We start from the raw sequence: 23641 nt of genomic DNA, 5'->3' as shown, positions 1-23641 counted from the left end.
AATGGCCGGTCAGCTGACGGAGCGCTCAGCCAATCAAAGGCCGGGACCGCCGCGGCTTGTGAGTGTGGCCTGTCAGCTGACCGGCCATTCTGAAGATAGAGAGCGCGGGACCCGGGGATGAAGACAGCGCGGAGAAGAAGCCTGGACAGGTAATGTATAATGCTGCAAGGACATCGGTAACAATGCCCTTGCAGCCCTCGCTCAACAATCATCGGGCCGTGGAATAGGCCCAGTAAACGAGCGGCGATCTAGCGGCGAGATCTAACGGGCGATCTCGGCCCGTGGAATAGGACCCTAAGACTGAACTACCGGGCAGAGGGCCTAGGCCCGGACAAGACTGCTGTGGAGAGCTATGTAGCATGCGTCCTTCCTCCACACCGTCCTGAACGGAGAACTCTTGCTCCTCCCCCACCCAAGGGACTAACTTCCTCTACAGCGTGTAGAGTGCGCTGTGATTGGGTGAACAGAGTGCAATAGAAGAACAGAGATGAGAGGTGATAGGAAAGAAGAAAGCAGAAATCCTACCGGTCCACAGATTCTGGTACACATAAACACAATAACCCTTCTACATTGTCAGACCCCAGGCCAGACCTCTACATTATCAGACTCCAGACAAGACCTCTACATTATTAAACCCCAGACCAGACCTCTACATATTCAGACACCAGACCAGACCGCTACATAATCACACCCCAGACCAGACCTCTACATCATCAGACCACAAACCTCAAAAATTATTCATACCCCATACCAGACCTCTACATTATCAGACCCCAGACCTCTATATTATAAGACTCCAGACCAGACTACTACGTTAGCAGACCACATACCAGATAGGAAAAATTATTTAGACTCTAGATTCTAATTCATCAGACACCAGACCAAAACTCTAAATTATAAGACCCCAGGACAGATCTCTAAATTTATTCAAATTTTAGGCCAGATACCTAGATGATGAAACCTCACACTAGACCCCAGACCAAACCTCTTAAAGTGACATTGCAAAATAACTATTATATACTGACTCTCACATACAGACTACTGCTCAGACCTCTCCTTCCCTCACGTCACTTGGTTCCCCCACAGTAGCCATATCCCAGTGTGATCCACATTGCACAGATACCACAATAACAATGGCAAACACTACATGGAATCTGTGGAAAAGCTTACATTTCCGGATATTATTTACCACACCCTGTCTGTGATTCATATTCCATGACATTAATTCTTTACCTCCAGGATACATAAGAAATCAACCAAAGAACAGATAAAATCATTCCGCAATAAAGTAAAGTTTGCGTAGCAGGGGGATTTATAGCAAGAATAGACTTCTCCAGGATATCTGTCAATTAAAAGCCTCTGATTACTGTCAGGGTGTGGTCTAGGCTGGTGTTTGGTTTAGATCCAGTCTGACTGGTCATTTGGCAGCCTAACCATGTAGAACATTGTTCACTGCAGGAGGCCATGAACAGCTGATAACAGAGTCTGTCATGTGGATTATCACAACGCATCCTCGGTATGGTTGAGTGGAAAATGATCAAAAGAAAAGCAAATGACAATCAGATTGTTGCTTGAAGGGGGTGTCCATGATCTGGAAAAGCACCACCCGTGTCTATAGGCAGTATCTGATATTGCCACTTAGCTTATTCACCCACTTACACTTTTAACAGACTCTTCTCAGAACAGATGGATTTATGCTGTAAAGTTGGAGGGGTTCAATGCATGCCAGAGCAAGGGGCAATTAAAGAATTCTGCATAGAGCCCAAATATCCAGATGTGTGCTCACGATGCAGCCATTTCGCGGGCATGCGCGCTTCATCAGATCATCTGATGAAGTGCACATGCATGCAAAATGGCCATCATGTTTGTACTGCTAAGTGTTTGGCGTTCCTGCCAGAGATAATGTGCCCTGCTGAATTTTAACTGCATTTGGAATAAAGAATACTGCACGATATCGGTGAGTGCCCTCAGCTTCTTATCCTCACTTTGTTGAATGTCAATAAAGAACACTGTATCAGGAAGGAAGGGGTTAATCGGTTAACTCCATGCACAACTCCCCAGGTGGCTGCAAACCTGGGGGTGCTGGTACCTGTAAAGTTGGCAGGAGCAGCTATTGCTGAAGGAGTTAATTCAGGGGTCAGCAAGAAGCAGCGGTAATGCTGACAGGCACAATAGGAGAGCCGGATGGAGTCCAATCATTGGTAGAGTTGATTAGGTAGCAATGGGTTAAAATGAGAGGGATTTTTACCTAGTACAGTACCAGTATGAGGACACAGGTGGGCTTGTATTACCAATTTTTACAATTTTTTAAAAAGTGTAGTTGCATTTTACTTGTAATTTAAGATTTCAATATACTGTACATATATATATATATATATATATATATATATATATATATATATATATATATATATAGAGATAGATAGATTGATAGATAGATTTCCGATGACGGTGACCACAGGCAAACCTCAGTGTCTCCCTATGCAAAAGTAGGTACCCAGCAAACAAAATGTGGGCGATTGCCGCCAATTCCTCTCTCCTTTGTTATGAAAGAACCCATGACAGTTTATCGCCTACGACTCCATCATGACAGATCTCGCTTTTGTCATCCCTGGGAAGCATTGTACTAAGGCGTTGTTTTATTGACTTGCACTAAAGTAACCGTACCCTCACTCTTCTTAGAAATATCAGGACTAAGCTATTTAGTTAAGTATAACTGAGAAAATGATGAAGTAGTGCAAAAGAAAGGTAAACAAGTCATCAGACAATCAGATGCTTAAAGAGATATTCCAATTAAAAAAAAAAGTATTTTTTTAAAATAAAGTTACACTTTTAAAATAAATTTACTGTAAATAACTTTAATAATTAACGAAAATGTCGTTTTTTTGTTTTTTTTTGTTTTTTTTTTTCAATTTTTAAATTGAGTGGTAGCTGTAAGGGGTGATACGGTCTCCCTGCTGACATCAGTGGCCATGCTTCGAACTACAGTTAAACTGTTAGCGCTGCTGCATGTAGATACTGAGCCCCCCCCCCCCAATGTCTATATAATACTTGTTAGTATTAAAATAGATTACACTTGGGGAAGCTGTCTGTGTTAGTAGTGCTGCAGCCTCCTCTAGTGTCTATATAATACATGCTACCATTAGAATAGGCATTACACTTGGAGAAGCTGTCTGTGTCACTAGTGCTGCGGCCTCCCCTGATGTCTATATAATACATGCTACCATTAGAATAGACATAACACTTGGAGAAGCTGTCTGTGTCAATCACTGCAGCCTCCCCTGATCTCTATATAATACATGTTAGTATTGGAATAGGCATTACACTGGGGGAAGCTGTCCGTGTCAGTAGTGCTGCAGCCTCCCCTGATGTCTATATAATACATGTTACCATTAGAATAGACATTACACTTGGGGAAGCTGTCTGTGTCAGTAGTGCTGCAGCCTCCTCTGGTGTCTATATAATACATGCTACCATTAGAATAGGCATTACACTTGGAGAAGCTGTCTGTGTCACTAGTGCTGCGGCCTCCCCTGATGTCTATATAATACATGCTACCATTAGAATAGACATAACACTTGGAGAAGCTGTCTGTGTCAATCACTGCAGCCTCCCCTGATCTCTATATAATACATGTTAGTATTGGAATAGGCATTACACTGGGGGAAGCTGTCTGTGTCAGTAGTGCTGCAGCCTCCCCTGATGTCTATATAATACATGTTACCATTAGAATAGACATTACACTTGGGGAAGCTGTCTGTGTCAGTAGCTGCAGCCTCCCCTGATGCCTATATAATACATGTTAGTATTGGAATAGGCATTACACTGGGGGAAGCTGTCTGTGTCAGTAGCATTGCAGCCACAACACAGTGTATCAGAGCAAGTAGAGAAAACTGTCAGTTATGTCTCACTCAGCTACACTGTGCCAGGCTGCAGCACTACTGACATAGACAGCTTCCAAAAGTGTAATATCTATTCTAATACTAACATTTATTATATAAATATCAGGGGAGGCAGCAGCACTAGTGACACAGAAAGCTTTCCCCAGTGAAATGTCTATTCTAATACTAGCATGTTTTATATACATATCAGGGGAGGCAGCAGCACTAGTGACACAGACAGCTTCCCCTAGTTTCATATCTAGTCTAATGCTAACATGTATTATATAGACATCAGGGGAGGCTCAGTCAATATCTGCATTTAGCAGTGCTAGCAATATGTAACTGGTGCAGGGCCATTGGTGGCAGCAATGGGGCCTAAAATAAAAGTGACAGCTCTCGCTTTTGTCATCCCTGGGAACCATACTTAGGCGTTGTTTTATTGACTTGCACTACAGTGTGTAACCGTACCCTCACCCTTTTTTCTTAGAAATATTTGATTACTGTTAAATTCCTAATGACATTTCCAATCCGTCCGGACATGTTTACCTTGGTATGATATATCGTGTATGAATTTCTATGTAAAAAGCTAAATTCTAAGTGTGGGAACAAGCCGGCCTTTGTAGTATCTGCGATTTCACGAATAGCAGGGTCTATAATGCCAATCCTGTTGTTGAAAAAAACAGGGAAACCCATACAGATTGTATTAAAGGCAATGGGATCATCAGAAATAGGGGTACTAACCTCTATTTCCAAAAAAACAGCGCCACACCTGTCCCATGTTATGTCTGGAATTGCAGCTCAGCTCCACTGCAGTTAATAGGGCTGAGATGCAATACCATACATAACTTGTAGAGCGAAGAAAGAGGCCATGTGTTTCTGATCCTGAAGACCTTTGTGGTGGAAGGCTCAGATCCCAGGGGTTCACCACTAAAGGTGCTCATACACCTTAGACTCCCATCAAGCTAAGGTGTATGGGGCTGTCCCAAACAACCAATGATGGTGAACCCCTTTGTTCACAGAGAGATAAGCCACAGTGAGTTCACTCTCGTTGCAGCTTACCCCTCCCCATTGAGACAGCCAAACACATCAATCTAAGCTGTATGGGGCCATCCCAAACAACCACCGATAAATGATGGTGGTGGAGAACCCCGGTGTTCACAAAGAGATAAGCCGCAGCGAGAGCACTGTTGCTGCAGCAAACCCCTCCTCATTGAGAACAAAGTGCCTAGCGTTCCTGTGTGTGGGAAGGTCGGGCATCGGGCGCCAGACATAACTGACGGTCAGACAATTGCTCGACCATCAGTTATTGAAGGTGTATGACCGCCTTAACTCCCCGCCTTAACTCCCCTATTACACGGGGCAATCCCCGGGAGACCTGTCAGGTCAGCGCTTGCTTGGTCATTGTTCCCTGCTCACTGCCAGCGCTATTACACGCGCTAACAGTAAACGGGCAAGTGCGGGGGGGGGGGGGGCACGGGGAGCTGTGCTATTGGACGGACCAACAGCAGCTGATCATTGCTATCTAACATGCTAACATATTGAAAGACAACGACAGATAACGACCAGCCGACATCAATGGCCGATAATCGTCCAAGTACGGCCGATAATGGCTTTGTGCAATAGGGCCTTAACTGTTTTGTCCATCCTGTTGAAAAGCAATATAGAGGTGGAAGTCCCCTTTAAGCAGGTGTACATCTGATAATACCAATGTCGATGAGTCATCACCTCTACATACATGGCGCCGTACCACGCCAATCTGATCAAAATCAAAAGCAGTCATTAACACAGTTATATAATAAAGGCGTCTCCGGCTTCACAACGTCCTTTCTTCCCAGATGTCAGGCTAGGGTATTCAGATAGAAGGGATTTCTTCAGGCATTGTTTTATCGGGCTGCACCTGCTTCACTGCGTGACTTGTAGAACAAGTAAGATGGGCGTGAACTCCGGGCCCATGACAGGTGAAGTCCTGACTGTCATCTTACGGACTGGAGGCTGTCTAATGTGTCAATGACATGCTTAGCGGTAGAAAACATACTCCTGGCATGTTATAGCGCCCTGTCAGAAGTTCTGACAGTGATTTTCCTGTGTTTTGTGGCTCAGAACTGAGGTCCCATGAACCCTTTTTTTGCGTATTCAAATTTTTTAGGGGGCAATGTGTCAATAGAAATACTCCATTGACTTTTTTTGCTGATCTCCCTGAGCTCAGTGATTGTTGTGTTCTAGAGATTACTATATGTGGGGGTGACGTTGCCCATAGCAACCAGAGGCCCTTTCAAAAATTAAAGCTCATTGGTTGCTATGGGCACTAGCTATTGTTTTTTTTTATCACAGGGCGAATGTCCATCTATGTTTCATCATCATTTGTTGCCCATAGCAACATAGCTTTCAACCAATCACAGCATTTGATTTGTTACTATGTGTGCTGTGACTGGTTGCTATGTGCGCTGCGATCGGTTGCTATGTGTGACAGAAATTCACTCCTCCAACGTGCTTAGTTATTATACAAGTATAATCTAATAAGTTTCAGTGCTCCAACCGATAATATTACGTTTTTTTTCTTATTAAATCGCAATTCTTGATAACTTTCAGTTTTGTCTGCTTTCATATCTGTGATATTCTCCTTATAACCTTATTGTTCTTTAAAAGTAAATGGACACTGTAAGGCTGGGTTCACACAGCATTTTTTCTGTCCGTTTTTTTTTTATCCATCAAAACACATGAAAAAACAGATGCATTTGTGTGCATCCATTTTGATCCGTTTTTACATTGACTTCCATTATAAAAAACTGATCAAAACGCATTTTTTTTTTTTTTTTTTTCAGTGTCCTCACATGACATTATCTATCCTGTACAATGAGCATAGGCCATAGTTACAGTAGAGTTGGGGGGGCCCAGGCCTGGTGAAAAGCTTGGGGCCTAGGGTAAAGTTAATCCGCCCCTGACATTAATTATTGTAAATGTGTCTGGCCACTGTACCCCCACCCTCTTTACAATAAAGCCCCGTCAACTTTTTGACCACGTCCAAAGTGGTGGACATGGTCAAAAAATTCCAATGTATTTATGCCAAATATATTAACTTTTATAAACGCTCCTCGGCTTTTTGCCTTTTGGGCTGTGGGAGAGGTGATAAATATATGATTACGAGGGGTGCAATTGCTGGGACCCCTTTTCATTTCATGAAATATGGTTCCAAGTCTTTTATACTAAGCGATTATCGTTTAAATTTTCCCAATACCGGTCGCATTTGAGCGATTATCTGCTTGAGTAAACACAGCTAACGATTAATCGATTGCCGTGGCTGTTCCGTGTAATAGGAGCGACGACAGATGACCGCCACTCTCCTATGGACTACCTGGACGTTCTAAACATCATTCAGGGAGCCCCACCCTTAGCTCCCCCGCGGCCAGGGGCGGATTAACTTTACTTTACTGTTTAACAAGCCTGGGCCCCCACCCCACCGTAACTATGGCCGCACTAGCATGGCCCAAAATGGACCTATTATAATCCGCTACTGCCCGCGGCCCACCTGCTCTTACCTGCTCACTAAAGGTGCCTGTAATAGCAGTGGGTGTCAGCGAGCCCTGACCTAACCTCGCTTGTTCATCAGCATCAAAATAGGTTCTTAAACAATCGTAGTAACAATCACAACTCATGACTGTTGTTCCGTGTAATATGGTGAGCGATTCCAGGTTAACGACAAACGATCTTGTTTGCCATTCTTTATGATTAATCGTTAAAAACCGCTAATGGTCCTTTTACACGGAGCGATTATCATTCGAATTTTCACAATAGCAATCGCATTAGAGCGATAATCGGCTCATGTAAACACAGCGAACGATCAAGCGATGAGCGAAAGATCGTTCATTTTGATCTTTCAACAAGTTCTCAATTCAACGTTGGTCGTTCACTGAAAATTCGCAGATCGCTTATGTGGGAGTTGGGCTTAAGCGATCTTAAAATGATCGCAATAACGATTTTTCTAACGATATATCGGTCCGTCTAAACGCTGATCGTTATAAAAAAACACATCGTTACTTCGAAAACGTTAATCGTTCGATTGGGCGAATTTTCGCTCCGTGTAATGGTGGTTTTACACGGAGCGATAATTCGCCCGATCGCACGATTAACGATTGAAAGAATGTTTACACGGAACGGTCTGCGAATTTTTTGCGAATGATCAGCGACGATTTGAGAACATGTTGAAAGATCAAAATGAACGATTTCTCGCTCGATGCTTGATCGTTCGCTGCGTTTACACGTACGATTATAGTTTGAATTTGATCGTTATCGCGCAAATTCGATAAATCGAATAAATTGTTCCGTGTAAAACCACCATAAAAGGACCATTAGTCTGAAGTTGTTGCAACATTCAATGACTATAGGGCTGCACACACCTGACACTCATCCCCTGGATAGCTGATTAATGATGATATTAAGCCCACTTTCTATGTAAGGGTGGGTTCATACTGAGGAATTCTCTCGGATAATGTCTGTGGAATTCCGCAGTATGTCCGCGCGCCTTTCCGCCGGCTCCATAGACATCATTCTATGGGCCGGCGTATTCCGCTATCCACCGAAAGAAGTGACATGTCACTTCTTTCGGCGGATAGCGGAATACCCCGGCCCATAGAATGGTGTCTATGGAGCCGGTGGAAAGGCGCGCGGCCGTGCGCACGGACATACTGCGTAATTCCGCGGACATTATCTGCGAGAATTCCTCAGTATGAACCCACCCTAATGCTACGTTTACATGGAGCGATAAGCCATCTGGCAAGTGAGCGTCCCTCCCTCCGCCGTAGCATTGTGGGAGCTCACCACACATAGGAAGTACTGAGCACTCAGGCTCCCAGCACCATATGTGTATGGCCGAGGATTCATTATAGACTTACATAACTGCAATCCAAGACTGGAGATTCCATAGAAATGATCAGAACAGTATTCATTACCGCTGGATTCTTGGCTTCCATCGTGGACTGTGTAAACTCATGTTAGGTAGCACTTCGGTCATTCTGCCAGAGACATAAAGGACACCGCATACATACTAACACAAATACACTCGGCGCTCACATTACCGGAAACGTCAGATGATCAAAATGTCTGAAATGCTCTCTGCCAAAGCGGAGACATGCAGATTGTCTCAGGATGGCATGGTATGCAGCCTTAAAAATACACGACTGAGTGCACCGAGAGAGTCCACCCTCGCTATCCTACTGTGATGTCAAGTCTTAGAGCGGTGCTTTCAAACCTGCGGCACCCCAGCTGGTAAAGAACTCTCGGATGCTCTGACATCTAGGAGCATTCGCCTTACCATACAGTGCCTGGATAATACCACCATATTGTCACTGGATAACATCACCATACAGTGACTATACACACCACCATACAATCACTGGATAACACCACCATACAGTGACTGGATAACACCACCATACAGTGACTGGATAACACCACCATACAGTCACTGGATAATAACACCATACTGTGACTGGATAACACCACCATACAGTGACTGGATAACACCACCATACAGTGACTGGATAACACCACCATACAGTGACTGGATAACACCACCATACAGTCACTGGATAATACCACCATACTGTGACTGGATAACACCACCATACAGTGACTGGATAACACCACCATACAGTGACTGGATAACACCACCATACAGTGACTGGATAACACCACCATACAGTCACTGGATAATAACACCATACTGTGACTGGATAACACCACCATACAGTGACTGGATAACACCACCATACAGTGACTGGATAACACCACCATACAGTGACTGGATAACACCACCATACAGTCACTGGATAATACCACCATACTGTGACTGGATAACACCACCATACAGTGACTGGATAACAGCACCATACAGTGACTGGATAACACCACCATACAGTCAATCGATAATACCGCCATGCTGTGACTGGATAACACCACCATACAGTGCCTGGATAACACCACCATACAGTGACTATACACAACACCATACAGTGACTGGATAACACCACCATACAGTGACTGGATAACACCACCATACAATGACTATACACACCACCATACAATCACTGGATAATACCACCATACTGTGACTGGATAATACCACCATACAGTGCCTGGATAACACCACCATACAGTGACTGGATAATACCACCATACAGTGACTGGATAACACCACCACACAGTGACTATATACACTACCATACAGTGACTGGATAACACCACCATACAGTCACTGGATAATACCACCATACAGTGACTGGATAACACCACTATACAGTGGCAGGATAATACCACCATACAGTGACTGAATAACACCGCCGTACAGTGACTGGATAATACAACCATACAGTCACTGGATAACACCACCATACAGTGACTATACACACCACCATACAGTGACTGGATAGCACCACCATACAGTGACTGTATACACCACCATACAGTGACTGGATAACACCACCATACAGTGACTATATACACTACCATAGAGTGACTGGATAACACCACCATAGAGTGACTGGATAACACCACCATACAGTGACTGAATAACAACACCATACAGTGACTGGATAATACCACCATACAGTGCCTAAATAACACCACCATACAGTGACTGGAAAACACCACCATACAGTGACTGGATAACACCACCATACAGTGACTGGATAACACCACCATACAGTGACTGGATAGCACCACCATACAGTGACTGGATAACACCACCATACAGTGACTAGATAACACCACAATACAGTGACTGGATAACACCACCATACAGTGACTGGATAACACCACCATACAGTGACTGGATAACACCACCATACAGTGACTGGATAATACCACCATACAGTGACTGGATAACACCACCATACAGTGACTGGATAACATCACCGTACAGTGCCTGGATAACAGTACCATACAGTGACTGGATAACACCATCATACAGTGACTGGATAACACCACCATACAGTGACTGGATAATACCACCATACAGTGACTGGATAACACCACCATACAGTGACTGGATAACATCACCGTACAGTGCCTGGATAACACCACCATACAGTGACTGGATAACACCACCATACAGTGACTGGATAATACCACCATACAGTGACTGGATAACATCACCGTACAGTGCCTGGATAACACCACCATACAGTGACTGGATAACACCACCATACAGTGACTATATAACACCACCATACAGTGACTGGATAATACCACCATACAGTGACTGGATAACACCACCATAGAGTGCCTGGATAACACCGCCATACAGTGACTGGATAACACCCCCATACAGTGACTGGATAACACCACCATACAGTGACTGGATAACACCACCATACAGTGACTGGATAACACCACCATACAGTCACTGGATAACACCACCATACAGTCACTGGATAACACCGCCATACTGAGACTGGATAACACCACCATACAGTGACTGGATAACACCACCATACAGTGACTTGATAACACCACTATACAGTGACTGGATAACACCACCATACAGTGACTATACACACCACCATACAGTCACTGGATAATATCACCATACAGTGCCTGGATAACACCACCATACAGTGACTGGATAAAACCACCATACAGTGACTGGATAACACCACCATACAGTGACTATATACACCACCATACAGTGACTGGATAACACCACCATACAGTGACTGGATAACACCGCCATACTGTGACTGGATAACACCACCATACAGTGACTGGATAACACCACCATACAGTGACTGGATAACACCACCATACAGTGACTGGATAACACCACCATACAGTGACTGGATAACACCACCATACAGTGACTATACACTCCACCATACAGTCACTGGATAATACCACCATACTGTGACTGGATAATACCACCATACAGTGCCTGGATAACACCACCATACAGTGACTGGATAACACCACCATACAGTGACTGGATAACACCACCATACAGTGACTGGATAACACCACCATACAGTGACAGGATAACACCACCATACAGTGACTGGATAACACCACCATACAGTGACTGGATAACACCACCATACAGTGACTGGATAATACCACCATACTGTGACTGGATAACACCACCATACAGTGACTGGATAACAGCACCATACAGTGACTGGATAACACCACCATACAGTCAATCGATAATACCGCCATGCTGTGACTGGATAACACCACCATACAGTGCCTGGATAACACCACCATACAGTGACTATACACAACACCATACAGTGACTGGATAACACCACCATACAGTGACTGGATAACACCACCATACAATGACTATACACACCACCATACAATCACTGGATAATACCACCATACTGTGACTGGATAATACCACCATACAGTGCCTGGATAACACCACCATACAGTGACTGGATAATACCACCATACAGTGACTGGATAACACCACCACACAGTGACTATATACACTACCATACAGTGACTGGATAACACCACCATACAGTCACTGGATAATACCACCATACAGTGACTGGATAACACCACTATACAGTGGCAGGATAATACCACCATACAGTGACTGAATAACACCGCCGTACAGTGACTGGATAATACAACCATACAGTCACTGGATAACACCACCATACAGTGACTATACACACCACCATACAGTGACTGGATAGCACCACCATACAGTGACTGTATACACCACCATACAGTGACTGGATAACACCACCATACAGTGACTATATACACTACCATAGAGTGACTGGATAACACCACCATAGAGTGACTGGATAACACCACCATACAGTGACTGAATAACAACACCATACAGTGACTGGATAATACCACCATACAGTGCCTAAATAACACCACCATACAGTGACTGGAAAACACCACCATACAGTGACTGGATAACACCACCATACAGTGACTGGATAACACCACCATACAGTGACTGGATAGCACCACCATACAGTGACTGGATAACACCACCATACAGTGACTAGATAACACCACAATACAGTGACTGGATAACACCACCATACAGTGACTGGATAACACCACCATACAGTGACTGGATAACACCACCATACAGTGACTGGATAATACCACCATACAGTGACTGGATAACACCACCATACAGTGACTGGATAACATCACCGTACAGTGCCTGGATAACAGTACCATACAGTGACTGGATAACACCATCATACAGTGACTGGATAACACCACCATACAGTGACTGGATAATACCACCATACAGTGACTGGATAACACCACCATACAGTGACTGGATAACATCACCGTACAGTGCCTGGATAACACCACCATACAGTGACTGGATAACACCACCATACAGTGACTGGATAATACCACCATACAGTGACTGGATAACATCACCGTACAGTGCCTGGATAACACCACCATACAGTGACTGGATAACACCACCATACAGTGACTATATAACACCACCATACAGTGACTGGATAATACCACCATACAGTGACTGGATAACACCACCATAGAGTGCCTGGATAACACCGCCATACAGTGACTGGATAACACCCCCATACAGTGACTGGATAACACCACCATACAGTGACTGGATAACACCACCATACAGTGACTGGATAACACCACCATACAGTCACTGGATAACACCACCATACAGTCACTGGATAACACCGCCATACTGAGACTGGATAACACCACCATACAGTGACTGGATAACACCACCATACAGTGACTTGATAACACCACTATACAGTGACTGGATAACACCACCATACAGTGACTATACACACCACCATACAGTCACTGGATAATATCACCATACAGTGCCTGGATAACACCACCATACAGTGACTGGATAAAACCACCATACAGTGACTGGATAACACCACCATACAGTGACTATATACACCACCATACAGTGACTGGATAACACCACCATACAGTGACTGGATAACACCGCCATACTGTGACTGGATAACACCACCATACAGTGACTGGATAACACCACCATACAGTGACTGGATAACACCACCATACAGTGACTGGATAACACCACCATACAGTGACTGGATAACACCACCATACAGTGACTATACACTCCACCATACAGTCACTGGATAATACCACCATACTGTGACTGGATAATACCACCATACAGTGCCTGGATAACACCACCATACAGTGACTGGATAACACCACCATACAGTGACTGGATAACACCACCATACAGTGACAGGATAACACCACCATACAGTGACTGGATAACACCACCATACAGTGACTGGATAATACTATGATATAGTGAATATATAACACCATCATATCATGACTAGATATTACCACCATACTGTGACTGTATACTACCACTGCCACCCTAGGCAAGTAATCGAAGTGTGCAGGCACGCACCCAATCGACAAGGGTAGTGGTAACGTCCAGTTGTGCATACTTTACCCCGAGGAATAACAGAGGTTTGACATGATGCAGATACAGAGTATTACAAAAATAAATGGACCAGAACTGTTATTTTGGGGGGAAATATAAATATTTAGTAAAACCAACCTGTCCGCTGAGAGGTGGTGTCACCCCCTTTGGTTTGGTTTCTGGCAGTCAATCACATTGTCTCAGTTTATGAGTCACACCTGCTCGGTGACATTGTTCTCTAATCTCATACACGTTGTTGATAGTGGTGGGCAGTGTATGTGTACATTAGCTATATATAACATGTATAATAACACAAGTGGATTTTCTAGTTTTTAAGATGAATTTCCAATTTACTTATTGGGTTCTGAGTAAATAAAGGGGTCGTCCATCAGTTAGGACCCCCTTCAGCTTGCAGATACAAAGCCCATGTTTTCTCAGACTCCCCCTCCCCCCTCTCTCTTTAACAGAACACGTACTAAACACAGCCCCTACTTCCTGTAATTTGTCCTGATCAAGTTTTAACTAAAGACAGAATTCCCCTAACAACAGGCATTGGACAGCAGATTGCAGAGAAGTGAGACACCTAGTGGCCAGGACTTAAGAACAGTTCAAATCATTTTCAGTTAATGAATTTAAAGATCTCATACAGATGGATAGCATAGCACTTCAAAAATGATGATAGTTTCGATGCATTGTAGCATAGGTGCGCCCCTAAGTTCAAACACAGCAAAAAGTTGCATGGGAGGGAGATGGCAAGGTGTAAAGGGTACACTGTACTCCTGTGCTGAATTTAGTACAATATACACCAGTCATTTATTGTAGCTTAAAGCTTGAGCTGGCTTATACTTCAGTAAGGACCAACATGCAGGATTAATGTAGAAGGGGGCACCTCTACATAAATCCATTGTGTCTGTGTGCTGGTGGGATATTACTTTAATAGACTCTGTCAGTAAATTTATGGCGTCCTATCCCAGAGTAGCATAAACTAGTGACAGAGAAGCTGAACAGAATGATGTATTACTTACATTGTTCTGTGCAGCTGATCCAGAGATATCCTCCTGAATAACATGGACAATAAGTAGTCCTCTCTGTTATGTGCATGAGCTCAGTAGTCCTGGATATTCATGAGAAGCAGAAAACTCTGCCCAAAATCTGATGATTCCCAGTTATCTAAACATGCTGCGTATAGATAGTCAACTGTCAATCAGCAGCTGGAGGGTGGGGGGAGGGGTGTGGCAATAATCCTATTCTCCTGCATATTAGGAGAAAGGCTGAACAGAATGATGGAAGTAATACACCGATCTGTTCATCATTTCTGTCACTAGTTTATGCTGCCCTCATTTAAGGTGGCATAAACCTAGTGACAGATTCCCATAAAGAAAATCACGAGACATCGGTCTTAATAGATCCCCGCCTGTCGCCTTTCCACGGAACTGGGTTGACCAGTGAAGCAGTAAAAAAAAAAAAGTTTCACAAGTAGAGGTGCACACATACAGGATAGCTGGGAAACAATCATGTGCTGATCAGCACTGGGTCACAACATCGCTCCAAGGATGATGTAAGTCGTAGTTACACATAAGAAAGGTTTTATTTGGACAACACAATTCGAGGGTTTTATTATAAATATTCTCTAGCCTTTGTTTGTATATGGACCTGATGAAATGCATTGTTCCGAACCTGTCTTAGGGTCCTATTAGACAAAGCAGATTTCTAACAATTAACGATTACAAGCGCGATCGTTTATCGTTGACCTGAAATCGTTGACCATATTACCCAGAACGATGGTCGTTAGTTATGATTGTTCACTCCATCTGATCCCAGCAAATGAATTAACCAGAATAATAAGCGAACGATTTACAATGAGATTGGTGTCAGCACCAAACAATGAACAATTTCTTGTTGCCTGCAGTCACATGAAACGATTATCGTTTAAATTCAAACAATATAACGATAATTTGCATTATAATCGTCCCGTGAAAGGCTACGTTCACACTACGTAAAGAGACCGGCCGTTCCGTGTTCCGTCTCTGCCCAGATCATCCCAGATGATCTTTCCGGCCGCAGTGTTCTGATGCGCACGCCTGCATCAGAACTTGACACAGCGCACAATGAAGCAAGCGGCCGGAGCCATTCGCTTCATTGTGTGAACTGACAGGTCTTTCTGCAGCCGCAATTCACTGAATTGCGGCCGCAGAAAACTGACATGTCAGTTATTTGCGGGTCCGCATGGGATCCCGGCTGGAGCGTATATGCGCACTATGCGTATACGCTCCGGCCGGGATCCCATAGCAGATAAGGCAATGTTCCACTCTGCATAATGGCCGATGGCAACAACGGCCGTACTTTTACATAGTGTGAACATAGCCTAATAGGGCCCTTATTTGTAACTACAATGCATAATCCTTGGAGCGATATCGTGACCCAGTGCCGATCAGCACCTGTTTGTTCCCTGACTATCCTGTACCTGTGAACCTCCACTGGAGAAACCTGTCTTTTATGTCCTTGGTCCAATCCTGCGTACTGTTTTACCTATAATTCTCTATGGTCCCTGGTGGTCCAGTGTAGGACCAAGACAGTATCCACATAGGTAAGCTGGGCAGTACAGACTGTTAAAAAGAGTTGGAGGTCGTTGAAGGCAGCAAAGATGACAAAGAAGAAAATGTTACCTATATAGGAAGTAAGTAATGGAGAGAGACTAGAAATATTGCAGACCCACTGTCGAGTCCCATGGTCCAACCGCGTAGCCGCCTGCCCGTGTTATCTTTAGACACGTCTATATGGTGTGCCGGAAGATAGATGTAGCCTTAATATCCTTGAATGGAGACCTAAGGCAGCTGGATAATTTGGAGGAAGGTCCGAAGGGAAACATTAGGGCGCAAAAATAGCTCGATGTGCACCAATTATTCCATCAAATACTGAAGACTTTTGGAAAACTTTCTCTTCTTGCTAATTTTAGATAGAACTGAGCATAAGGATATTTAGGTTAAATAGGCAATGTCATGCAAAAAAAATATTTTTTTTTTAAAGTTTTGTTTAGACCCCAATTAAATGCTAGAGAGACTACTCTTCCAAAGGGGTCATCTAAAGGATATATACCTGTTTCTATTGGGACAAATATGCTCTATTGGGGTCTATGAACATGATAAATAGAAGTACCCTGCTTGGAATTGCCCCTGCAGAGGGCAAATCCCACCATGGAAATCTCAGCATTGTAATAGGATCGCATGTAATACCCAATGTATCCACTAGTGGCCGCTGGAAGAGAACAGCTCAGCCGCCTGCAGCTTCTCCCTTACTAAAAGGGTCTCTCCTAACTTTTATGAGAATGATATAATTGTGATCAAATTTCAAAGTAAAGTACATGAACAGATGTGTCAAAATTATTAAAAAGATTATAGAGTACTTATAAAAATGTCATATCCCCCCCATTAGCTCTTCCTACAAGGTTTTCTAGTTAAAGGAGTACTCTGGGGAACCGGTGGTAGAAAGTTATACAGATTGGTAATTTACTCAAGTCTTCCAGTACTTTTGTATTTTTAGTGCATTTAAAGTGTATACAGGGCATACAAATTTAATAGAAAACATTTAAAGGGGTAGTTCACAATAAAAAAAATATATATATTTCAAATCAACTGGTGCCAGAAAGTGCCAGATATTTGTAATTTACTTCTATTAAAAAAAATCTCCATTCTTCTAGTACTTATCAGCTGCTGTATGTCCTGCAGGAAGTGTTGTATTCTTTCCAGTCTGACACAGTGCTCTCTGCTGCTACCTCTGTCCATGTGAGAAACTGTCCAGGGCAGTTGAGGTTTTCTATGAGAGATTTGCTTCTGCTCTAGACAGTTCCTGACATGGACAGAGGTGGAAGCAGAGAGCACTGTGTCAGACTGGAGAGAATACACCACTTCCTGCAGGATGTACAGCAGCTGATAAGTACTGGAAGACTGCAGATTTTTAAATAGAAGTAAATGACAAATGTATATAACTTTCTAAATCAGTAGATTTTAAAAACCATTTATCGATCATCTGATCACCATGATCACCATCTACTTTAGAAACTATAGATTTCCGTATAGTGGCCACTAGTGGAGAGATATTGTATTACATGCATTCATGCCTGTTTATGTAATACATGGATAGGACAGGTCAGCCATAGTTGTTCCTTTGTCATAATGGTGTCATTCATGATGTAAGAACACTGTTAGCTGTCATGAAATAGTAGATGTGACCATTACAAAACTACAACTCCCATTACACCCTGCTATGAGTAGTAGTCTCCCTGTAGCAGGAGAGTCCCACATCACATCACTATACTATACAACTCTTTCCTTCTTGCAGCTTTCATCATCTCATTCATGGACATTTTAGCTTCTTTGCTATTTTTATACTTGTTTTGCTGCCGTTTTGTAGGTTTTTTTTTCACTCATCCTATAACTTTGAAGCTTTAGCTACAGCATTATTTATGCCTAAAATTCCCCAAGTATCCTGGGACTCAGAAGAGGATGTGAACTGCATAAATGTACCATTAACCCTTTAATAGCAATGGGGCTCTACAGCATTTCCTTTGGTCTGTACTCAGGAGATTCTTAAATGATACAACACACAAGGGACACCCCAGACCGCAGTATACATTGAATTTAAAGGGGTACTCCAGCAAAAAATCTTTTTCTTTCAGATCAATTGGTTTCAGAAAGTTATATAAATTTGTAATTTACTTCTATTTAAAAATCTCAAGTCTTCCAGTACTTATCAGCTGCTATATGTCCTGCAGGAAGTGGTGTATTCTTTTCAGCCTCACACAGTGCTCTCTGCTGCCACCTCCGTCCATGTCAGGAACTGTCCAGAGCAGTAGCAAATCCCTATAGAAAACCTTTCCTGCTCTGGACAGTTCCTGACATGGACAGAGGTGGCACTATGTGAGGCTGAAAAGAATACACCACTTCCTGTAGAACATACAGCAGCTGATAAGTACACAGTGGATATCATTAGCGCTATTCCCTAGGAGTATGGTGAATCATCCAGTTGCCCAACAAATCACAAGAGAATGAACCCCGAAGCTTTCCAGAGTGATGAGTCCTCTATTAGACAAAGGCAATGGGTTTCAGGGACCTTGCCGTCCCCTTTATCTGGTGGTCATTCTTTTATAATTTTTGGGGCAACTGGTTGATTGACCTCACTTTTCTTCATATCCTTCTTGGTTTTTATGACCAGTGTTGAGACCAGTAGCCCTAACCTTCTGACTACGACTACCGCTCTTTCGGGTATTTGCATATGGAAAAAGACTTCCACTGTAAATCTAATCTGTCTATTTCCGTTTCCGGTTTTTACTGAGGATTAAAGGGGTTATCCAGGATTAGAGGAAGTGTAGCTACTCTCTTGCAAAAACAGCACCACACCTGACCTCAAGTTGTGTGTGGTATTACAATTCAGCTCCATTCACTTCAATGGAACTGAGCTGCAAACCCCACACCCAAACTGAGGAGAAGAGTGGTACTTGTTTCCTTTAACCTTAAAGTGGTACTTCAAAACAGTTTTCCGACCAACTGGTGTCAGAAAGTTCTACAGATTTGTAAATGACTTCTGTTTAAAAATGTCAAGTCTTCCGATACTTAGCAGCTGCTGTATGTCCTGCAGGGAGTGGTGTATTCTCTCCAGTCTGAGACAGTGCTCTCTGCTGCCACCTCTGTCCAGAGCAGGAGAGGTTTTCTATGGGCATTTTCTCCTGCTCTGGACAGAGGAGGCAGCAGAGAGCACTGTGTCAGACTGGGAAGAATATACCACTTCCTGCAGGACATACAGCAGCTGATAAGTACTGTAAGACCGCAGATTTTTAAACAGATATAGTTTACAAATTTGTATAACTTTCTGACACCCGTTGATTTTTTTTTTTCCTCCGGACTTCCCCTTTAATGCAAATCCTTCTCAGCTATTTCACCACATTGCAACTATAATAAAGTTTTACGGCAGTAAATTGCGAATATTATGGCTGCATAATATTCCATAATGTTCCACGTTTATCCATTGCCTTAATATGCCAGGGGTGAAATCCATGATAATTCCGCCCGTGATATATAAGAATTTCACTCAATCCCCTACAGCCTGGTGTATTCCGTCTGGATTCCGATCATCACCTGACACCACAAGGTGTCCCGATCGCAAAGTTTTCCACCCACTAGAATAACTTCTTAGGGAAGGAGGGCGTCCCCTTAGTAAACAAATGTGTGATTTAATTATCCCCGAGCTGAGTAATTCACTCTGACAATGAATTTCCCAGGGGGACTCCACTTGACACAAGCTTCTGGGCAGAGCGAGGAAGAAGAGGAGAGAGAGGCTGAGCTTGGGAGAGCAGGTTTAGCTAGAGGCGTGGGAGAGCCGGGCTCACATCACTGCCTCACTCAGATGGTGCGCTCTTGTGTCTTGCAGCCCAGCGCGTCGCATGTGGAGGCTTCAAGGTTCCGGCTGAAGAAAGTTTACATGACACAATGAAGGAGAATGAGAAGTACCATGTCACCTCGGACGAAGAGAAAGGCATCCACATCATCAACATCAAAGCCATCGAAGACATCGGCTACATCCAGCCGGACACCTTGGTAAGCGTCTTTACATAACATATGTCACCGTCTTACCAGACCGCTATCTGACGCCCCTTAGGGAAATTCTTTTAACCCTTTCGCTCTTTGATTTGTACGCCAAAGTTGGGAGAGTAACGTACGGTTATATTGTATGTAAATGTAGCAGATCAGAGTTTCAGAGTAATATTGTATACTATATGGGGGAGGTATTATTTCAAGTGGCCAAATTTTTTTATGATTTTGTGCAATTTTTTTTTTTTTTTTTTACAAGCTCCAATTTTGCACAAAAAATTTTTTGCACAAATAAATTTAACATTTTTTTTAAAATATAGAAATACGTGTTCTGCTATGCTTTATAATTGATGGGAAGGTATATCAACCTACAGCAGTATAGCCTAGAGCTGTGTTCTCCATCTGTTGAAAAACTACAACTCCCATCATGCCAAAGGCTGGGATATAGCGGACACACATCGTGTAAGCTCCAACAATCTCAGCTCTGCTGCACCTACCTAATCCAGGTTTTTTTTTTTCCTATATTCAAGTTCATACACATGGCCGTAGTGCAGATCCCTTATTGGAGGTGTAAGAGGTGTAAGGATTTACTCCAATTAGATCTCCATACACATAGCACATGACTGCAGAACTTAAAGGTGCCGCAGATCCGTGCAGTTTGTTGCTGGAAGGGTTAATAATATTTTTCTGATCCCTCCTGTGTAGACTCCCTTCCCCCCCAGAAATAGATTGTCTCTTGCTTGCGGAATATAATAATCTGGTTATCGTGCGCCCAGCAGTTGTCCTTTCCACTGCCAAAAAGTTTGCTCTGGCGATAGGACAGTAGATGATTTTTGTACAAGGTCAATAGGGGGCGATATTAAGTCCTAATCCTGATTATTAGTAATATTGTCTTAGATGTAGACTGGGTTAATAGATAGAAAAGGTTATAGGGATCCTATAAAATGTCCTGTTTTTGTGTTACTGAGTGACCGTATTACATGCCATGCCTGGGCTTCCTTAGTGGAGTTAACCAACATGCTCACCATAGGGACAGATCATGTGGTTTTATGATGCCTACACCTAGACTCATCCAGTAAAGTAAGGGTCCTATTACACAAAGTGATTTTAACCGATTAACGACTAACAATAAACAATGGCAAACGAGATTGTTTATCGTTAATGTGAAATCGTTTACCATATTACTCAGAACGACGGTCGATAGTTACGATCGTTTGCTCCATCTGATCCTGGCAAATGAATGAACGATGTGGAATTATGGTGCTTTTACACGGAACAATTATCGTTCGCAATTTGAACGATAATCGGCTCGTGTAAACACAGCGAACGATCAAATGAGAAATCGTTCATCGTGATCTTTCAACACGTTCTCAAATCGTCGTTGGTCGTTCTCTAAAAATTCACAGATCGCTTCGTGTAAACAGTCTTTCACAGATTCATCCTATGCGTGACATGGGCTTAACGATTTTTCTAACAATTTATCTCGTTATAAAAACCAAATCGTTGCTTCAAAAACTTTAAACGATTGAGTGGGCGAATTATCGCTCCGTGTAAACGTAGCATTACACTGAACGATTAGTGAACAAATAACGATGATTTTAGGGTCAGATCGAAATGAACGATTAACGACACACAAACCATTTTTCTATTGTTGCCTGCAATTACACAGGACGATTATCGTGCGGTAAATCATTATATTGTTCGAATATAAACGATAATCGTCCTGCGTAATTGCAGACAACGATCGAAAAATCGTTTGCGTGTTGTTGATAGTTTATTTCGATCAGATACTAAAATCATCGCTAATCGTTCGCTGTCATTTCGTGTTCGTTCACTAATCGTTCCCTGTAAATCCACATCGTTTCTTCTTTTCCTGGGATCAGATGAAGTAAACAATCGTAACTAACTACCATCGCTCTGTGTAATATGGTGAACGATTTCAGGTTAATGATAAACAATCTCGTTTGCGATTGTTTATCGTTACTCGCTAAAAATCGCTTTGTCTAATAGGCTTTCACAGCTTCCTAGCCCTAGTCCTGTCCCCTAAAGGTGAGCTAGCCATACATTTCACAGACTAGCCAATAGCACTCTCCTAAAACACATGTCCACTCAGCTAAGATGAGCGCATATATCTTGAATGGAAGACAGCCTCCTGTCAGACTCCTCTGTGAGTGGATTACCTTTCAAGATCAAAAGGATCAGACAGGTTGGATTTTCCCTTCTTTTACTCCACATCTGGCCACTATACATATTAGTTGATCAGGCAATCCCACCAAAAATAATAGGTTCAGGTCAAGTGTATGGTCATATTATAGTAGGTGTCCACAGATTAAAAAAAAAAAAAATATATATATATATATATATATATATATATATATATATATATATATATATATATATATATATTTTTTTTATATATATGATATATGAGGGTGGTGTAAAAATAAAAGGGGATACTCCCCCACCCTAATCATGTGGTGCACACTAAACCTTTTTGGTGCTCCCAGTCCCAGACCAACTGGTTACTGACATTAGCCATGCTGCATCCAGTCATTGGTTGAATGGGGTAGTTTCTTTGAGGACGACAGTGTATCACAACTAGTAGAAAGCAGTGACCTGCAGGGGATCAGAGTAGGTGAGTATGACAATTTTTACACCAGTGATAGATAGATAGATAGATAGATAGATAGATAGATAGATAGATAGATAGATAGATGAAA

At 42.8% G+C, this 23641-nt stretch overlaps 1 protein-coding gene across 5 annotated transcripts in view; it reads left to right on the top strand.

Annotated features, from left to right (window-relative positions):
• The window catches only part of ANO1 (anoctamin 1), a 135516-nt gene that overhangs the window by 38375 nt on the left and 73500 nt on the right, over nt 1-23641 (top strand). For all 5 annotated transcript variants that reach the window (XM_069965208.1, XM_069965206.1, XM_069965207.1 and 2 more), the window contains exon 2: nt 20761-20927. In XM_069965208.1, the coding sequence (XP_069821309.1) occupies nt 20761-20927 (167 nt within the window). The remainder of the gene's footprint in view (nt 1-20760; nt 20928-23641) is intronic.

Source organism: Dendropsophus ebraccatus, chromosome 4, assembly GCF_027789765.1.
Source record: "Dendropsophus ebraccatus isolate aDenEbr1 chromosome 4, aDenEbr1.pat, whole genome shotgun sequence".
Classification (NCBI taxonomy): domain Eukaryota; kingdom Metazoa; phylum Chordata; class Amphibia; order Anura; family Hylidae; genus Dendropsophus; species Dendropsophus ebraccatus.
The sequence above is the reverse complement of the archived record's forward strand: the minus strand, read 5'-3'. Positions and strand labels throughout refer to the sequence as shown.